The following is a 19,085-nucleotide window of genomic DNA, read 5'->3' as shown; positions in this document are numbered from 1 at the left end:
GGGTTAGGGTTGTGGTTAGGGGTGTGTTGGGGTTAGGGTTGTGATTAGGGTTATGGCTAGAGTTGGGATTAGGGTTAGGGGTGTGTTGGGGTTAGTGTTGGAGTTAGAATTGAGGGGTTTCCACTGTTTAGGCACATCAGGGGTCTCCAAACGCAACATGGCGCCACCACTGATTCCAGCCAATCTTGTATTCAAAAAGTCAAATGGTGCTCCCTCCCTTCCGAGCCCCAACGTGCACCCAAACAGTGGTTTACCCCCACATATGGGGTACCAGCATACTCAGGACAAACTGGGCAACAATTATTGGGGTCCAATTTCTCCTGTTACCCTTGTGAAAATAAAAAATTGCTTGCTAAAACAATTTTTGAGGAAAGAAAAATTATTTTTTTTTAGGGCTCTGCGTTGTAAACTTCTGTGAAGCACTTGGGGGTTCAAAGTGCTCACCACATATCTAGATAAGTTCCTTGGGGGGTCTAGTTTAGAAAATGGGGTCACTTGTGGGGGGTTTCTACTGTTTAGGCACTGTTCAGGGGCTCTGCAAACGCAACGTGATGCCGGCGGACCATTCCATCAAAGTCTGCATTTCAAAAGTCACTACTTCCCTTCCGAGCCCCGACGTGTGCCCAAACAGTGGTTCCCCCCCACATATTGGGTATCAGCGTACTCAGGACAAACTGGACAACAACTTTTGGGGTCCAATTTGTCCTGAAACTCTTGTGAAAATAAAAAATTGTGGGCTAAAAAATAATTTTTGAGGAAAGATAAATTATTTTTTATTTTCACGGCTCTGCGTTATAAACTTCTGTGAAGCACTTGGGGGTTTAAAGTGGTCACCGCACATCTAGATTAGTTCCATGGAAGGTCTAGTTTCCAAAATGGGGTCACATGTGGGGGAGCTCCAATGTTTAGGCACAAAGAGGCTCTCCAAACGCGACATGGTGTCCGCTAACGATTGGAGCTAATTTTTCATTCAAAAAGTCAAATGGCGCTCCTTCCCTTCCGAGCCCTGCCGCGTGCCCAAACAGTGGTTTACCACCACATGTGAGGTATCAGTGTACTCAGGAGAAATTGCCCAATAAATTTTATTATCCATTTTATCCTGTTGCCCATGTGGAAATGAACAAATTGAGGCTAAAAGTGTTTTTTTGTGAAAAAAAAAGTACTATTTCATTTTTACGGATCAATTTGTGAAGCACCTGGGGGTTCAAAGTGCTCACTATGCATCTAGATAAGTTCCTTGGGGGGTCTAGTTTCCAAAATGGGGTCACTTGTGGGGGAGCTCCAATGTTTAGGCACACAGGGGCTTTCCAAACGCGACATGGTGTCCGCTAAAGATTGGAACCAATTTTTCATTGAAAAAGTCAAATGGCGCTCCTTCCCTTCCGAGCCCTGTCGTGCGCCCAGACAGTGGTTCCCCCCCACATATGAGGTATCGGCGTACTCAGGACAAATTGTACAATAACTTTTGGGGTCCAGTTTCTCTTTTTACCCTTGGGAAAATAAAAAATTGTTGCTAAAACATCATTTTTGTGACTAAAAAGTTAAATGTTAATTTTTTCCTTCCTTGTTGCTTCTGCTGCTGTGAAGCACCTGAAGGGTTAATAAACTTCTTGAATGTGGTTTTGAGTACCTTGAGGGGTGCAGTTTTTAGAATGGTGTCACTTTTGGGTATTTTCAGCCATACAGACCCCTCAAACTGACTTCAAATGTGAGTTGGTCCCTAAAAAAAATGGTTTTGTAAATTTTGTTGTAAAAATGAGAAATCACTGGTCAAATGTTAACCCTTATAACTTCCTAGCAAAGAAAAATTTTGTTTCCAAAATTGTGCTGATGTAAAGTAGACATGTGGGTAATGTTATTTATTAACTATTTTGTGTCACGTAACTCTCTCGTTTAACAGAATAAAAATTCAAAATTTGAAAATTGCGAAATTTTCAAAATTTTAGCCAAATTTTCATTTTTTTCACAAATAAACACAAAAATTATCGACCTAAATTTACCACTAACATGAAGCCCAATATGTCATGAAAAAACAGTCTCAGAACCGTTAGTATCCGTTGAAGCGTTCCCGAGTTATTACCTCATAAAGGGACACTGGTCAGAATTGCAAAAAACGGCAAGGTCATTAAGGTCAAAATAGGCTGGGTCATGAAGGGGTTAATGGATGTAAAATAATATAAAAGAAAATCTAAAATAAAAAAAATGGCCAAAAAATATTTAACGAAAATGGCAACAAAAATTTTAACAACACGCTTCAGGAAACGTTAAAAAAACATTTACAAAAACACTGAGGAATTTTTAAAAATACAGACATTTCCTGAAGCAGTTTCCACTTGAAAACCCTGTTGCTTTTGCCTGCCTGAAAGAAAAAAAAAGGATATAATCCTTAGGCTAGGCAATCACAACCACACGGCTTCTCTATGGGGGAAATTAACAGGAATGAATACATGCTGCAAAAATTGCAACTTTTTCCGTAAACACTGAAGCAGTAAGGCTGGGTTCACATTAGCGTTTCTGTGCGCAGCGTATCATCTGCATGCGCAAACAAAAACACTGCGTGTGCATGCGTTTAAATGTGTTTTGGCATGCGTTTGTGTTTTTTATGCGCATGGTGGAGGCGGTGATGTCATTTTCTGGACATGCAGTCTAAAGTACACATGCGTATCGAATGCATGCGTTCGCATGTCCTTGCATACCAATGCGTTCACCAATCATCTGCAATCATCCACATGCGGACGATTGCGCAATATTTGACGCCTCAAAAAATACAACACCGCCGCACACCGCGAAAAGACGCATCCGCATGCGAACGCATGTAAAAGCATGTCCCTGCGTACACCATGTTAAAGATATGTATGCATGACCCATGCGGATATATGCGGATCATACGCTGTGCACAGAAACGCTAATGTGAACCCGGCCTTAAGTCATTCTATTCCTGAAAGTTCCCTGTGATTTCTGACCCTCAAGAGTTGCCGTAGAATACTTGCCACTATGACCAAAGAGATTTTTAGTAATCTGTCCTTTGAATGTGATCGCTGTTCTATTCAAAAATGTGAAATTTAATTTTAGACACATTGGGGCGTTAAAAATATGGTTGCAAAAAAGTTAAATAAGTTTTTTTCTGAGCATTTGGTGTAATGCCAAATTTGTAACACTGTCCAAAGAAGAATGGCACATTACCTGGTGACATTGTAATCTGGGGGAGGCTGGTACCGGAGGACAGACACCTCCGTCCGAGACGGTTGTGAGGTGGGATAGGGATTTATCATTTCATGTACCATCAGGCGCTGCTGGTCATTGTAGAAGTGTCCTTGTTCCTGAATTTTATTCACAGGAGTTGGGGCCTGTTTCATCTTGTAGGGATAGTCCGGTGGAGGTCCTCTTTGCTCCCCACCTTTGCCAAAACTTGGAGCTGGAGATGGAGCCCCATGTTTAAGTCCTTTAATGCTGCCCGAGGAGTGTTGTTTAAGTACGTTCCTCTCGAGTGACAACATTATCCTTTCACTCATCGAGCGAACATGACCCTGTTTGAGTTCTTTAAGTGCCTCATCCTGGTGAACCTGTCCACTGTTGGCCCGACTGACAGCCGGCCTTCCTTCAGTTTTCGATTTATGATTAGCCACAATGCCAGCAACATAAAAACCCGGGACCATAGGTCCAGGTGGCTGAGCTCTAAAAAATTGGGACTGAGCCTTGGCTTCCTCGTAGGTTGGCAATTCCTCGTTATTTTGTTGGGGCTGGGATGTCCTCAAGGTTTTCTCCATCACAGTGTTGTCCACCTGATGTTCTTGCCCCTGTGGTTCTTGCCTCGCTGACTGGCCGACCATTTGTGGGTCTTCTTGGGTGAGGTTTTCAGTAGATGAAACAGAATTTGCAGGGATATTAGTTCCTGTTGCTTGTTGTATGGCCAGAAAGTTCATATTATCGTTTGGATTGCCATATCTCAGCTTCTCTTGGAGCAATCGCTTAAGAACGGTTCCTGTTGAAGCATCTTCAGAACCTCGCATTTCCACCTCCGGTATCCGGTGGAAGTCTTGAGGTATGAAGTTGGACCTTTGTTCTTCTTTGAAAAATTCTATGAAAAAAAGGAAACAGAAAATTAGCAAAAACATAAAATAAAGTTGGAAATTCGTCACATTTGACAGAAATATTAGCCATGTTTTGGGCTGTATTGCAGACACCATGACAAAACCCAATAGTCCCAGTTATAAATCAATGTTGTCCATCACATAAATGGAAACCAAGGAGAAAATGTTACCAAAACAGATAAATACTGCTGAAAAATCCCAAGAAATAGGTTTGAACAAACCCTTCACCCAAGTGGTCCCTGACAATGTTTTGATATAGACAATAACTTACCACCTGCCTGTTCTTTCAGGATGCCTGGTGATTCGGCAACTACGGATGATTGCTCATTGCTGGTAGTGTACAGACGACAGTCCTGATAAAGACAGGCATTATCATCACAGGGTATAGGGACACAGAGATTGTAGTATCCTGTGGAGGCACCTAGAACAAGACAATGGAGAATTAATATCGGTGGCGTCATCATTAAATGTAAATACCACCCAACACCCATTCAAATGACTTTTAGGCAACATTTATGGTCTATATTTTGGTTGTAATACCTACAACCCATTCAACTGAATTCTGCTGGATTCCAGAGAAATCGCGAAGGTTTAATAGGTGTAATACAAACTCAAAAATTTGGGAAAATTGCACAAGGCTGGGCAGAGTCAATGTGTTACATGCTGAAATTGTACCATGAATAAAATAGAAACCAGAAGCGATTTTGAGGACTTGTTCGCACTGCTGATCATTGAAGATGTCAAATTCAGAAGATTAATTAAATATATGGTTTTATTCAACGCGTTTCGAAGTACAATACACTTCTTCCTCAGGAAAAAACATATACCGTAGATGTATTTTTTACTGACACCAGGACTGAATAGACACATCAGAAGAACCAAACAACACCGGGTTCCACGGGAGATCATTACTGGCCAAAATGACCAGAGGATGGAACAGATCACTTGCTGCCAGAAGCCAAGTTGAGGGTTTACTTTCGGAAAAGGACTAACCTTTCAAGATTTCTAACAAAATGATTTGCTCATATTGGAATAACATCTTGTACTTAACCACCAATATCTTGAGAGCCTCAGCAGTCTGGCTTCTTCTAGACACGACCTTTCAAAAGTTTGTCTCTCATTCACACTCAGTTTTTCCTGATAGAAACCCACCTTACGTCTACCTTCAATCAAAGCCTTATAAAACATGTATAGTCTTTTCCTGCTCTCATACAGATGCAGCATATCGAAAGCTTCATGTTTGATTCTTGCAAGGAAATCCCTCTGGAGAGGATTAATACGCCGATGCGTGATCCTGACTGCCAAGCAGATTACAAGAGATCAGTAATAGACGGCACAAGTAATTACTGTCTGTGGCTGTGAGGCACCGATGAGATGGGAACTACCTAGAATACTAAAGTCAAGTATTAAAGACCTATAGGAAATTCTGACAGCATGATGTAGGCTATGAGTTTGTAAGGTTAGAAGTGAATAACTTCAGTGTTAAACATGGGTGAGAGAAACAGCAGCAGTCTACGCCAATAAGACTCCCATTTTATCCAAAACTTTATATCGGTGCTCATTTTAAGGCCCATTCACACAGTTCAAAACTGACTGTGGGGGGCAGACTATATTTCAATTGATTTATCCCCATCCAGAATTCATTTTGTCAGCAGCATATCCCATTTACAAGGTATTAATGATATAATGGCCAACTGAATGATCAAACCAACTGCCCAACAGACATTTTTTTATATCTTTACATGGGCCAATGACTGGGAAAAAAAACTTCTTATGAATGCCCATTTGTCATTTATAAGCCAGCCATCTGAAAGGGCCTTTACTCACCCAATAAAATCACTGTTGCTCCAAAGATCCTTTCCACCCCTAGAGCTGAAACCCTACAGGTCCCCATTGTTAGCCACTTACAAAGGATGCATCACTCTCCATCCATCTCCATTGGAAAATTGGAGCACTTGTACTGCAATTTCAGAGCTTCTATAAGCAATGAATGGGCGCCCAACCACCTCACCATCCCTGACAGCACATGCCCGGGCCTCATTCTTGAGATCTCAGAGGTGGGATCCACTTTTATTGACATTTATGGTCTATCCTATGGACCATCCTTGTGTTTTGATTATTCTACTGCCTGACAATTTGGTTCCTGGTCCTGACCTCAAGGTGCTGACTGTCAATCTTCCCATTCCAGGACAGCCCATTTCACCAGCCAGCAGCCACTCTGTGGACTCAACCTGGGGGCCCCTGAATATTTCTATATCTCTGTATATTTGTTAATTTGTGAAATACAGAGTTCTCCTGGTATCTGTTCCTTGGAGTGGCTAGCGCAAAGCCTGTCCTTGGAAGTCCCTTTAAATGCAGCCAGCCTTCTAGTGACAGTGCACCTGAGACCCTCATTCAGTGAAGGATACATAGATGCTATGCACTGGAAAGATCATGGGTCTCAGCTCCTTAGGTTTCCCCTACAGAGATCAGAGCTGTACCAGAGATGACTTGATTGAGTACTAGCAAATACAAGTAAATGCAAGTAAAAGTCTAGAAGATCCACAAATCCACCCCATGCAGTGGTTAATATGAGTTGTCATCACCAGGGGCAAAAGGCAAGCATTTTGTGCCCCCTAGCCCAAGAATTTTTAGTACCAGTACTTAGAGGCCCGTCCCTTTATTTTTTCCTTTTTTATGTGTTTTTTAATGTATTTTTTTTATCTTAGCTCTGACCTTAGTGTTAAAAAAAAAAGTGTGCAAAATAGAATAATTTATTATAATGTTAGTTTTTTTTTTATAGGGAACACTTCTTTCAAATTTGGGACTAGTATCCCAACAGATGTTGATCTCTCTTATCACAAAATTACAAGTGAATAGAGAGGTATAGCGCTGCGGGACACCACAGTGCAGCAAAAGTGCAGTGCACATGATTCAATACTGTCTTCATTCAGCATCTGCTCGGCCTGTATCATCTCGGTCGCTGCCTATGCAAAGCGCAGCAGTCGATACACGTTTGTCATTGGCTGGTGTGCTCAGCAAAGACAGCAACTGAGATGACAAAGCTCACTTCCTTATACTGAGAGCTTTGTGATCTTGGCCACTACTTTTAAAGAGCGCGGCAGCTAATGACAACGTCATCTCGGCTGCTGCACTCTGCATAAGATCTGTCAACGGCTACCGAGATGACAAAGTGGCTACTGGCTGCTTTCCTCACTCGGCTCGGGCACTCACTGCGCCAATGTGACGCTCGGCGTATTGGAGATTTCTCAGCGCTGGCCCAAGGAGAGGAGGAATTTTGTACATAAAATTTGACATCAGTGAAACCATCCCTGTGCTACGATACTATGCTAATGTGGACAGGCACAATACTGCTCAAGAATATGTAATCATCGACGTTTTCCAATTCTATGTGGAGGTCATGGCAGGCCAGCCATTATTTTAGTTCCCTTGTCATTGCAAAGACTTTATATATAATGTATGGACACGTGGAATGGCCGACTAGCTGAGTAACCATGATATATAAATGAAAGATGGGAAGTTTATTATGATATGAGAAGTATAGAACTTGTATAATCCTCTACACTTCATCACCATGATTAGACACCAGGCAGCCTACGACTACACTTACTGCCTGCCTCATACACCACATCTCCAATTCACTGTGAATTAACAGCGAGATGCATCAGCAATTTCTTCAAAGCTTATCTCTGAAGTTATTAAATTTCAAACCGGCCTAGGCATAATGGGAGAAATATTTTATTAAAAGCTAGTTTAACTACTGCTTACAGGGAGATATTCCTATAAATACAGATACCCTAGGAAAAATAAGCCAAAAGGTGGTAAATAGGGATAAGCAAACCCAAACTGTAAAGTGTGCGTTCTGAACTCCGAACGTGGACTTCTCCTGGAAGTCCATTTTAGTGCTGAGAGAAAAAGATCTCTCTCTTCTTCAGGTTCAGTGCCAAATAACTTCTTTGGGGTTCAGATTCAAGTTCAGGTATAGTTCTGGTACCCGAACCAAACTTTTGACTAAAGTTCTCTCGAACCGGACGAACCTGGTGTCACGGGGAGACTAGGTGAGCAAGAGCTAATAACCCGGGCCCCTGCAGCTTCCCTCAGACTAGGGAAATCCTGACTGACCCTCTACCTGGAGTTTACACTGATGGTGTGCATGTCCAGGCCTCGAACCTCACCCTGACTCCTGTTTTAACCCTAGGCTGATACCTCTGCCCTCCACCCAGTGAAGAGGTAATATTCCAATACCCACAGTTAGCACAGACAAGGATAAAGGAAAATATACACCACGCCGCAGTCACTCAGGAATACACTATAAATGTGCAGGGCAAAATAAATACAAATATAGGAAGGAGTAAATAGTGGTCAAAAGCGGAATTACCGCTGTCTGTCGGACGACCGGGTCTGAACAGCGTCCGACATGACAGTACCCCGCCTTCTACGAGAGACCCCAGGGCCCTCACGGCTTATAGGACCCGGCTTGTCTGGATGGCGACGATGAAAAAACCTGACAAGCCGATCCGCATGATTGTCCGAGGCTAGTACCCAGGAGGACCTCTCCTCAGGCCCATAACCACGCCAGTGTACCAAGTACTGTAAAGTGCGACGCACTACACGAGAGTCAACCACCTTGGAGACTTCAAACTCCAAATTACCATCCACCAAGACTGGAGGTGGCATAGGCGCCGCGTCCACAGAACCCACCACCTTCTTTAGAAGAGACCTGTGGAACACGTTGTGTATCTTATACACCGTAGGGAGCTCCAATCGGTACGCTACTGGGTTAATGACGGCAGTGACCCTAAATGGACCAATAAACCGTGGACCCAATTTAAGGGACGGTATTTTGAGTCTTATGTTTTTTGTGGATAACCACACCCAGTCATCCACACTCAGGTCCGGACCTGGCACACGCCTACTGTCAGCCACACACTTGTACCTAGCACCCACACTCAACAGGCGCTGCTTAACTCTCCTCCAGACTGATGACAATTGTGTCCCCAACTGGTCCTCCTCCGGAACGCCGGAAGAGCCCCTCTGACTCAAGGTACAAAATTGAGGATGTAGCCCGTAAACACAAAAAAACGGAGACTCCTCAGACGACTCCTGGCGGTGATTATTGATGGCAAACTCAGCCAAAGGAAGAAAGGTAGACCACTCCTCTTGGTTATCAGAGACAAAGCAGCGTAAGTACTATTCCAAATTTTGGTTCATACGCTCAGTCTGACCATTTGACTGAGGATGAAACGCCGAAGAGTGAGATAACTTGATCCCCAGCCGTGAGCAAAATGCTCTCCAAAATTTTGCCACAAACTGAGACCCCCTATCAGACACGATGTCAGACGGAACCCCATGAAGTCTGACCACCTCCTGCACAAATACCTGAGCCAGAGTCTTAGCGTTAGGCAACGAAGGCAAAGACACAAAGTGCGACATTTTAGAAAACCGATCAACAATCGCCAAGATGACCGTGTTCCCAGCTGATGAGGGCAAATCAGTGATGAAATCCATGGAGATTTCCGTCCAAGGCTTACTAGGCACCTCAAGAGGAAGTAGTGTGCCAAGAGGACGGGAGCGAGGCGTCATAGCCCTAGCGCACGTGGTACAATCCGACACGTATGAGACCACGTCCTGTCGGATCTTGGGCCACCAAAACCGACGTGACACCAACTCCCAGGTACCTCTAACCCCTGGGTGGCCAGCCAGGACAGCATCATGATGCTCCGCCAAAACCTTTAGGCGGAGATGAAGCGGTACAAAAGATTTGTTGACGGGAAGCTCAGATGGTACCTCTTCCTGAGCCTCGGCAATCTCAGCCTTAACCTCGGTAGTGAGAGCCGAAACCACAACACCCTTTTGGAGGATGGGTACTGGATCCTCCCGAGGTTCTCCCCCCGGAAAACACCTGGACAGAGCATCCGCCTTAGTGTTTTTAGACCCCCGGTCTGTAAGTGACCACAAAATTGAACCGCGTGAAAAATGCCAAGCGAGCCTGCCTGGGGGACAGACGCTTGGCTGACTCCAAATACAGCAAATTCTTATGATCGGTAATAACAGTAACCTGATGTACCGACCCCTCCAAGAAGTGTCGCCATTCCTCAAAGGCCAACTTAATTGCCAACAACTCCCTGTTGCCGATATCGTAGTTACGTTCGGTGGACGACAGTTTCTTGGAGAAATAGGCGCACGGACGCAAACCACTCAAAGATGAGCCTTGAGATAGTACCGCCCCCACACCAACCTCAGACGCATCGACTTCCACAACAAAGGGTTTATATACGTCTGGCTGCACAAGAATGGGGGCTGAAACAAAACTGTTCTTAAAAAATTCAAATGCGCGCACAGCAGCCTCAGGCCAAACGGAGAAATTGGTACCCTTTTTAGTCATGTCAGTTAGCGGTTTAGCAATGATGGAAAAATCCTTGATAAATTTCCTATAGTAGTTAGAAAACCCAAGGAACCGCTGAAGTGCTTTCAGGTTATCAGGACGTTCCCAATGCAGCACCGCTTGCACCTTAGCGGCGTCCATTTTAAACCCAGAAGCAGACACAATATAACCCAAGAAAGGCAACTCTTGAACAGAAAATACACATTTCTCAAGTTTAGCATACAGCTTATTCTCTCTGAGAAGCTGTAACACCTGCCTGACATGATCTAAATGAGCATGACGGTCGCAAGAATATATGAGAATGTCATCTAGATACACGATAACGAATTTCCCTAAAACATGCGAGAACACATCATTGATGAAATGTTGGAACACTGCAGGTGCGTTAGTCAACCCAAACGGCATCACCAAATTTTCAAAATGACCCTCAGGGGTATTAAAAGCCGTCTTCCACTCATCACCTTGACGGACTCTTATGAGGTTGTACGCCCCCCTGAGGTCAAGCTTGGTAAACCACTTAGCACCTGCTACCTGGTTGAACAAATCTGGTATCAGAGGCATAGGGTATGGATCACGAACCGTAATCTGGTTCAACTCCCTGAAATCCAAACACGGGCGTAATCCGCCATCTTTCTTCTTCACGAAGAAGAACCCTGCTGCCACCGGCGAGGATGATGGCCTGATGTGCCCTTTGCTCAAGCTTTCAGCAATGTAATCTTTTAACACTTGTCTCTCCGGACCGGAGCTGTTAAACATCCTTGCTTTAGGCAATTTGGCCCCTGGTTTAAACCTGATAGAACAGTCATAAGGGCGATGTGGCGGCAACTCTGAACAACCCTTCTCAGAGAACACATCCACAAAATCCAGAAGTGACTCCGGAACGCTTGAAATCACCGCAGCCACACATGTGGCCAGGCAATTCTCCTGGCAGAACTCGCTCCACCGAATTATGTCCTGAGTTTTCCAGTCAATTACCGGGTTGTGCATAGACAACCAAGGAAAACCCAAAACCACCTGAGCAGGAAGATTCCTGAGTACCTTACATGTAACCCGCTCGGAATGTAGAACTCCTATGTGGAGTTTCACCTCAGCCACAAATTCAGTTATCTCCCCCTGAGAGAGAGGAGCATCATTGATGGTGACCACGCGGATAGGATGAGACAGTTTTTCAATCCTAAAACCTGCTGTGCGCGCAAACTCCTCATCAATGAGATTTGTGGCTGAACCACTATCCACAAAAACAGTAATTGGCAGCTCACTGCCAGCAATAAAAACCTTAGCAGGGAGCATGCATTGAGAAACCACCATGGAGGATATACATAAGCTCAGATTGGTCTCCTCCACACCCTCTGAGCTTAGAAGTTTTCCGCCGTTGCGTTTTTCTTAGACAGCAGAGGACAGATGTTAATAAAATGACCAGTTTTACCACAGTAAAAACAGGCTCCCTGCTTCCTGAGCTCAGGAGCTTGACGCTTGACATGTGACACCCCCGTGATTTGCATAGGCTCCGTGGGCTCACCTGCAGCAACCTCACGTGAACCTAAGCCCTCTCCCATAGGCGGTGTCTCATGCTACCCCTGACGCAAACGGCGATCTATGCGGACAACCAGACTCATGGCGGAATCTAGAGAAGCAGGAGTCTCGTACATCAGAAGGGCTTTTTTAACCCTTCCAGAAATCCCTTGTATAAACTGACTCCGCAATGCTGGATCATTCTATTGTGTATCGATCGCCCAGCGACGAAATTCAGAACAGTAATCCTCTGCAACTCGCTCCCCCTGGCGAATAGTGCGTATCTTAGATTCTGCTAGAGCCATTCTGTCAGGTTCATCGTAGATTTTCCCAAGAGAAGAAAAAAAACTCACCACAGAGTCAAATGCAACAGAATCAGATGGCAAAGAAAACGCCCATGCTTGGGGATCCCTGCTTAACAATGACAACACCAGGCCCACATGCTGAGCCTCATTACCCGAGGAGATCGGGCGCATACGGAAATATAGTTTGCAAGCTTCACGAAAAGAAACAAATTTACTGTGTTCCCCAGTAAATCTTTCAGGCAAAGGAAATTTAGGCTCAGCAACTCCTCCTGTCGCTCCAGCCTGAACATTAGATACTGTTAGTCCCTGTTGCTGCACTGCCCCCCTCAACTCAGTGACCTGTAGGGACAGCGCCTCCAACTGGCGGGTTATGGAAGTCATGGGATCCATGACAAAACACAAAAAAAGAAACCCCTTTTTTTTGTTGTTGTTGGGCCGATTATAATGTCACGGGGAGACTAGGTGAGCAAGAGCTAATAACCCGGGCCCCTGCAATTTCCCTCAGACTAGGGAAATCCTGACTGACCCTCTACCTGGAGTTTACACTGATGGTGTGCATGTCCAGGCCTCGAACCTCACCCTGACTCCTGTTTTAACCCTAGGCTGATACCTCCGCCCTCCACCCAGTGAAGAGGTAATATTCCAATACCCACAGTTAGCACAGACAAGGATAAAGGAAAATATACACCACGCCACAGTCACTCAGGAATACACTATAAATGTGCAGGGCAAAATAAATACAAATATAGGAAGGAGTAAATAGTGGTCAAAAGCGGAATTACCGCTGTCTGTCGGACGACCGGGTCTGAACAGCGTCCGACATGACACCTGGACATCAACGGGTCCACTCATCACCAATGGTAAATTAACTATTTAGTTTTATGGATGCAACCACACAGCTCTGTTTGGTCAATTATCTAAACACTACTGGGCACAAGAGCGCTGGTTGTCCTCTTCTTCTAGCATCCGTTAAATGCCCTATGAAGGTCACAATCATACAGAGCAGATTTTTCACCAATTTAAAGGGTGGACTAAAAATCTGCCCCCCAAAACTTTAAGGATTTAAGGATACTTATCAAGTCTCCAAAAAGGTCCAGGATGATCCAGGAAAAATCGGAGACTTCCTGGAAGAGAAGGTGGTTCTCCTGATCACTGTAGAAACCTGCGAAGCTGCACTTTTGGAAAGTTTTTTGTGCTTGACGCAGATGTACTCCACCATTGATTATGGCGATGAGAGGAGGCACGGAAGGCAGGAAAGGGGATTGGCATGGAAAAAGTTTACATTTGAGCAGTGAGCTTCACGTATAAAAATATGGGGCACCATGTCCTACATGTTAGATATCTCGTGTTACATGTAATACATGCATGTGCATGGACAAATCTCTGCCACATCTGAACATGTACATGACATATCAACTTACTGGGGCATAAACATAATGCTGAACTCACAGGAGCCTAGCAGGTCAAAAATTTAAGAAGGATGAATGCTTAATTTTCCATAGGACCTCCACCACTGGTGTGATTGAGGAGGCGTTCACAAGGCTGCATTTAAAAAATATTCTACTGGGGCTTAGTTTTTGCTGAATGGTCAGTTTTATTTTTATACCATGTCACGTAAAATTTAAAGATTCAGTTTAATTAATTTTGCATGAAGAGCGCATAACAAGCAAACGGGAGCAAATGAGTCATTTGTCTTCTCTGCCATGTGGTATAAAGAACGTTATCTTTTTGCAGAGGTCGTAATAATTGTGATAAAAAAATTTTTAAACTTACGGTAACTATTTTACTTTTTTTTTTTTTTTTTAGGTGGACAGACCTTTATCTTATTCGAATTGTATTCCCGTTTCATCATTTTTTTCAAGCTATAATCATTTGATCTCTAATACAATGCATTGGGATATTTAATATTCCAAAATATTATTGCCTCTGGCTTTTTGACCACATAGACTAAGGGATTAATCATTATTAATCTGTCACCAAAAATCTAGTCTAAGCGAGAGTGATCGTCAAGAGGCTTCACAATAGTCGTGACCAAAAGTTTTGAGACTGACACAGGTTTTGATTTTCACAGTTTGATGCGTCAGAATGTTTAGATCTTTTAGTTGGATGCTTCTATTGTTACTGAAGAACAATCAGCATTTCATACGCTTTTCAACTTTTCTTGACAAATACATCAAGTTTATATAAAAACTTAATATTTACAAAGTTGACCTTTTCAAGACATCTGCCCTTCTTCCCGGCAGTTGGATACCAAATCCTGACTGATGACCACCCATACCTGTCTAATCAGTGTTTGGAATTTATCACGATTTCTTTGGTTGTGTTTGTCTATACACTTTTTGAAAACTGAATATAGGTTTTCAATATGATTCAGTTTTGGGGAGTTTCCTGGCCATGGATCCAAAAATGTCAATGTTTTGTTTACCGAGCCACTTAGTTATCACTTTTGTCTTGTTTCGTGGTCTCCATCATGCTTCAAAAAACTTCATGACCAAATTGCTCCTGGATGGTTGTGAGAAGTTGGGATCCCGATCCTTAGTCAATGCCATGTTCTTAGGCAAAATTGTCAGTGAGCCCTCTCAATGGATGCAACGTCCTCACCCATGAATGGTCTCAAGACACTTTCGGGTTGAAATGATGGCAGAGCTCACCTCTCTGGATCATTCTTCCAGAGGTCCCAAAGAAGTCTGAAGGGGGCTTCATCAGAGAAAATAACTTGTAAGTACATAGATTGGACTGGAGAAGACTGGGGTAACATTATTTTCTCTGATAAAGTCCCTTTGATGATGTATTTGTCAAGAATATTGCAAAAAACCTATTAAATGTTTATAATTGTACTTCCATTCCGGACTACAAGATCTAAAAATTTTGAAGCAGCGAAAATTTGTTAAAAACAAAACTTGCATCAGTCTCAAAACTTTTGGCTACGGCAGTACAGAATACTAGAAATTTTACTCCAATTGCAATTTTGAAAAAAAGGGAGAAGCAGGTGATCGGTTTACAAGCTTCTCCCTCAGCTCTCCATGTTTCATAGTTGCGAGAGATTATCGTACACTGTTTGTTATTATAATTAATGCCAATTACAGTTCAGCTTCCCCCCATATGCACTCTGTGTTTTCAGAGCACAACAATTTTTGTATTTTCTGTGAATCTCAAGGACTTTTTGGTACTGACTGCCAGACTGTTTGGTGCCAGGTCTGTGATAGTAGCGTTAAATGCAAGATAAAAATTTACATTCCCACTTGATTTTCTGATCTTTGTTTGGACAGTTAAACACAACAGAATTTTTGTGCAAAAACAGTGGAAAAAAAACAGCATTTACAGTACATGTGAACATGGCCTAAATATGCAAGAAAAGTGGATAAAAAAGCAAAGTAATGTGATTCCATTAAATCTCCCGAGCTCGGTTCATCTGAAGATGTTACTGATCTCTGCGGTTTTGCTGCTTTTTTTCTCTAGAGCAGTGATTTTCAACCTTTTTTGAGCCGCGGCACACTTTTTATACTTAAAAAATCCCGGGGCACACCACCAACCAAAATGGCACAAAATGACACTAAAACAGTACATATTCTACATATAGTTAATAATATAGATTCTAAATGTATTTATACTCAGTGTGAAACCTGGGCCTAAGTGCAACCCTAGCCCTAAGTGCAACCCTAGCCCTAAGTGCAACGCTAAGTGCAACCCTAGCTGTAAGTGCAACCCTAGCCGTAAGTGCAACCCTAACCCTAAGTGCAACCCTAACCCTAAGTGCAACCCTAAGTGCAACCCTAACCCTAAGTGCAACCCTAACCCTACCCCTAACCCTAACCCTACCCCTAACCCTAATGGAAAAACAAAAATAATTATATTTTCTGTATTTTATTATTGTCCCTACCTATGAGGGTGATAAAGGGGGGAGTTTATTTACAATTTTTTTTATTTTGATCGCTGTGATAGAACTTATCACAGCGACCAAAATGTACAGGAACGAATCTGCCGGCCGGCAGATTCGGCGGGCGCACTGCGCATGCGCCCGCCATTTTCCAAGATGGCGGCGCCCATGGAGAAGACGGCCGGACACCGGGGGGGACATCCGAGCTAGGTAAGTATGGGGGGGTGGGATCGGAACACGGGGGGGGATCGGAGGACCGGGGGAGCGGACAGGAGGACCGGGGGAGCGGACAGGAGGGAGGAGGGGAGCAGACAGGAGATCGGGGCAGAAAGGACGACTGGGGAGGCGATCGGTGGCGGTGGGGGGGCAGATCGGGGTCTCCAGCCATGGCAGATGCTATTGCAGCATCGGCCATGGCTGGATTGTAATATTTTACCTATTCCGTGACTGCGCATCGCTGCACATCGCTGCGCATTGCCGGGGAACAAAACAAAGGGGGCACCATAGTTTGGGGAACTTTCCCCGCGGCACACCCGACCATGTGTCGCGGTATACTAGTGTGCCGCAGAACACTGGTTGAAAATCACTGCTCTAGAGGCTTCAGTGGAGCTTGAAAAAACACATTTCCAAAAAAAATATCGCCATTACATTTTTAAGTGCAGAATCAAAGCTTTTATGTACTAATAAAAAAGCATTAAAAAAGCAGCTTCAGATCTGCACCAAAAATGCAGATTGTTATTGCGTTGTGTGGTGCAGACACCTGCAGAAAACGTGCAAAAAACAGCAGTATAAAAAAAATCATATATATGCTATGTGTAAACATTGACTTAGCGTTACATTATCATTATTTTTTTTGTTGGTTTTATAGAGAAAAAAAAAGATCACAACATTTTTTACACCCTTTACTGAACACAATATATAATCCAATCGCTGCGTTGTGTAGGTTGTTACGATTACAGGGGCACCAAATAAGTTGGCTTTTTGCAGACTTGTGTTTTTGTTTTTTTTGTTTTTTTAAAGAGCATTAAAAATGACATTATTGTAATTGTTTTTCATTATTTTTTAGTAATTTTAAAAGATGAAAAAATATTTCATTTATTTTCCCTCTAGAATACAGGGACATAGAAATACACTGATGTGTACAGAAATATCTCTATGTACTTGTATAATCTACCTGTAGATTCAGAGCCTGCAAGTAGCTTTAGCTACTACCTGCAATGATGTAGGTTGTGTGTTCACTTCCCAGGAAAAATAACAAAAACAGGTAAAATTGTATTTTGGTAGTTGATTTTAATTATTTTTTAGGCAGTTTTATAGGAACAAGAAAATCTGACTTTTTCTTCATCTCTAGAATACAGGGACATAGAAATACACTGCTACGTACAGATGTATCTCTATGTACCACTATCTTCTGCCTGTGATTTAACTGTCTGCAACGAAGCTTCAAGTACACAAGATCCTCCTATCTCCATCAGGAAATTGCTTTAGCTACTGCCTGCAAAGATAGAGGTTGTGGGTTCTATTCCCAAGGAGACCAGATCACAAGAAGAGAATTGTTTATTTAATGTAGTATGTACAGAGAGATGCCAGCTCTTCCCCTGAGGAGCCTCAGAGGGATGAAGACGTCAAAGAGAAGTAGTATTGGAAATCAGGACAAAGCCTTGACGTGCCGTAACAGCGGGACTAACCTTTCTAATCGGGACAGTCCTGCTAACTCCGGGATGATTGGGAGCTATGGTCATATTGTGACATACTGTTTGTTTTAAGAATTTAGTAGACTAATATGGGATTTTTTTTGTACGTTTTAAGGTTTTTGTCCCTTTAAATTTCAAGTTGCAATCCATTCACACTTTCTACAAGAGGCAGTGCATGGAGAGGCCCAGCTAGCAGATTGAATCAGTGCTGTGTTACATTATCGCTGGGCCTTTCTGGTTGGAACAACATACTGCATTTCCACAGAGACTTCCTGTGCTGTGTGACTTCTCGGGCAGAATGTAATCTGAGCCCTGAACATTTCACCGGACTAAACATAAACATGTTCCATTCATCTCCTGTTTCCTGCAGGTATCACTTCTGCTGAGCCGTGATAACATCCAGCGCCAAGTATTAAACCGGGGGGACCCTTGCGCCAGGGGAGGGAGGACGTTACCCTGCCGCGAATGCCTGAAAGTTTTGTTTCCAGCAACTCCCAGGATACTAAATATAAACCCGGCTAAATATTTTCTCATGATCTGCAGAGATCTCCTTAGGGTCATAGACCCAAAATGTCTAAGAAAAAGTCTCGTCAGTAGCACAAAATTAGTCATAGAAAAAAAAAGCGTCTGCTGGTATTTGGGGTGATAAAGTATCTTCCTAAAATGGTTCTCAATTTTGCTTTTTGGAAAGTGCAGTGAAAAAAATCATGCAATATCTTGCGATGAGCTGAAAACGGGGATTGTCTCAGATCCGAACATCTAAAGACGGATCAGATTTGCTAAACTTCAACACCCGATCCTTGGGTTCTCTAAGATACGCCCACTTCTTCCGACAAGCCTACAACCTGCAGTAACCACCGATCAACCAAACCGCTGCATGACCAGCTTTATCCTCGCCTACTGTATTCTCACCCATCCCTTGTAGATTGTGAGCCTTCGCGGGCAGGGTCCTCTCTCCTGTAACAGTTATGACTTGTATTGTTTAAGATTATTGTCCTTGTTTTTATTATGTATACCCCTCCTCACATGTAAAGCGCCATGGAATAAATGGCACTATAACAATAAATAATAATAATAATAATAATAATACGCCGCTACCAGAGGCTTACTCCCCTGTCCCCAGTGGAAAATGATGAATACTTGGTCAATAGCTATGTAAAGTATATTCCACGTTAAGACCATGATCCCACCTAGGGAAATATGGTGTCTGAATGCTAAAAT

General features: G+C 43.2%; 1 protein-coding gene across 3 annotated transcripts in view; it reads right to left on the bottom strand.

The window, feature by feature from the left end:
• Window positions 1-19,085, bottom strand: part of AMOTL1 (angiomotin like 1) — a 186,716-nt gene that overhangs the window by 48,819 nt on the left and 118,812 nt on the right. For all 3 annotated transcript variants that reach the window (XM_077298446.1, XM_077298448.1, XM_077298447.1), the window contains 2 exons: window positions 4,363-4,512; window positions 3,184-4,078 (listed from right to left, as the gene is read on the bottom strand). In XM_077298446.1, the coding sequence (XP_077154561.1) occupies window positions 3,184-4,078; window positions 4,363-4,512 (1,045 nt within the window). The remainder of the gene's footprint in view (window positions 1-3,183; window positions 4,079-4,362; window positions 4,513-19,085) is intronic.

This window comes from Ranitomeya variabilis, chromosome 3 (genome assembly GCF_051348905.1).
Source record: "Ranitomeya variabilis isolate aRanVar5 chromosome 3, aRanVar5.hap1, whole genome shotgun sequence".
NCBI classification, from domain to species: domain Eukaryota; kingdom Metazoa; phylum Chordata; class Amphibia; order Anura; family Dendrobatidae; genus Ranitomeya; species Ranitomeya variabilis.
This window is presented reverse-complemented; position numbering and strand designations above follow the sequence as displayed.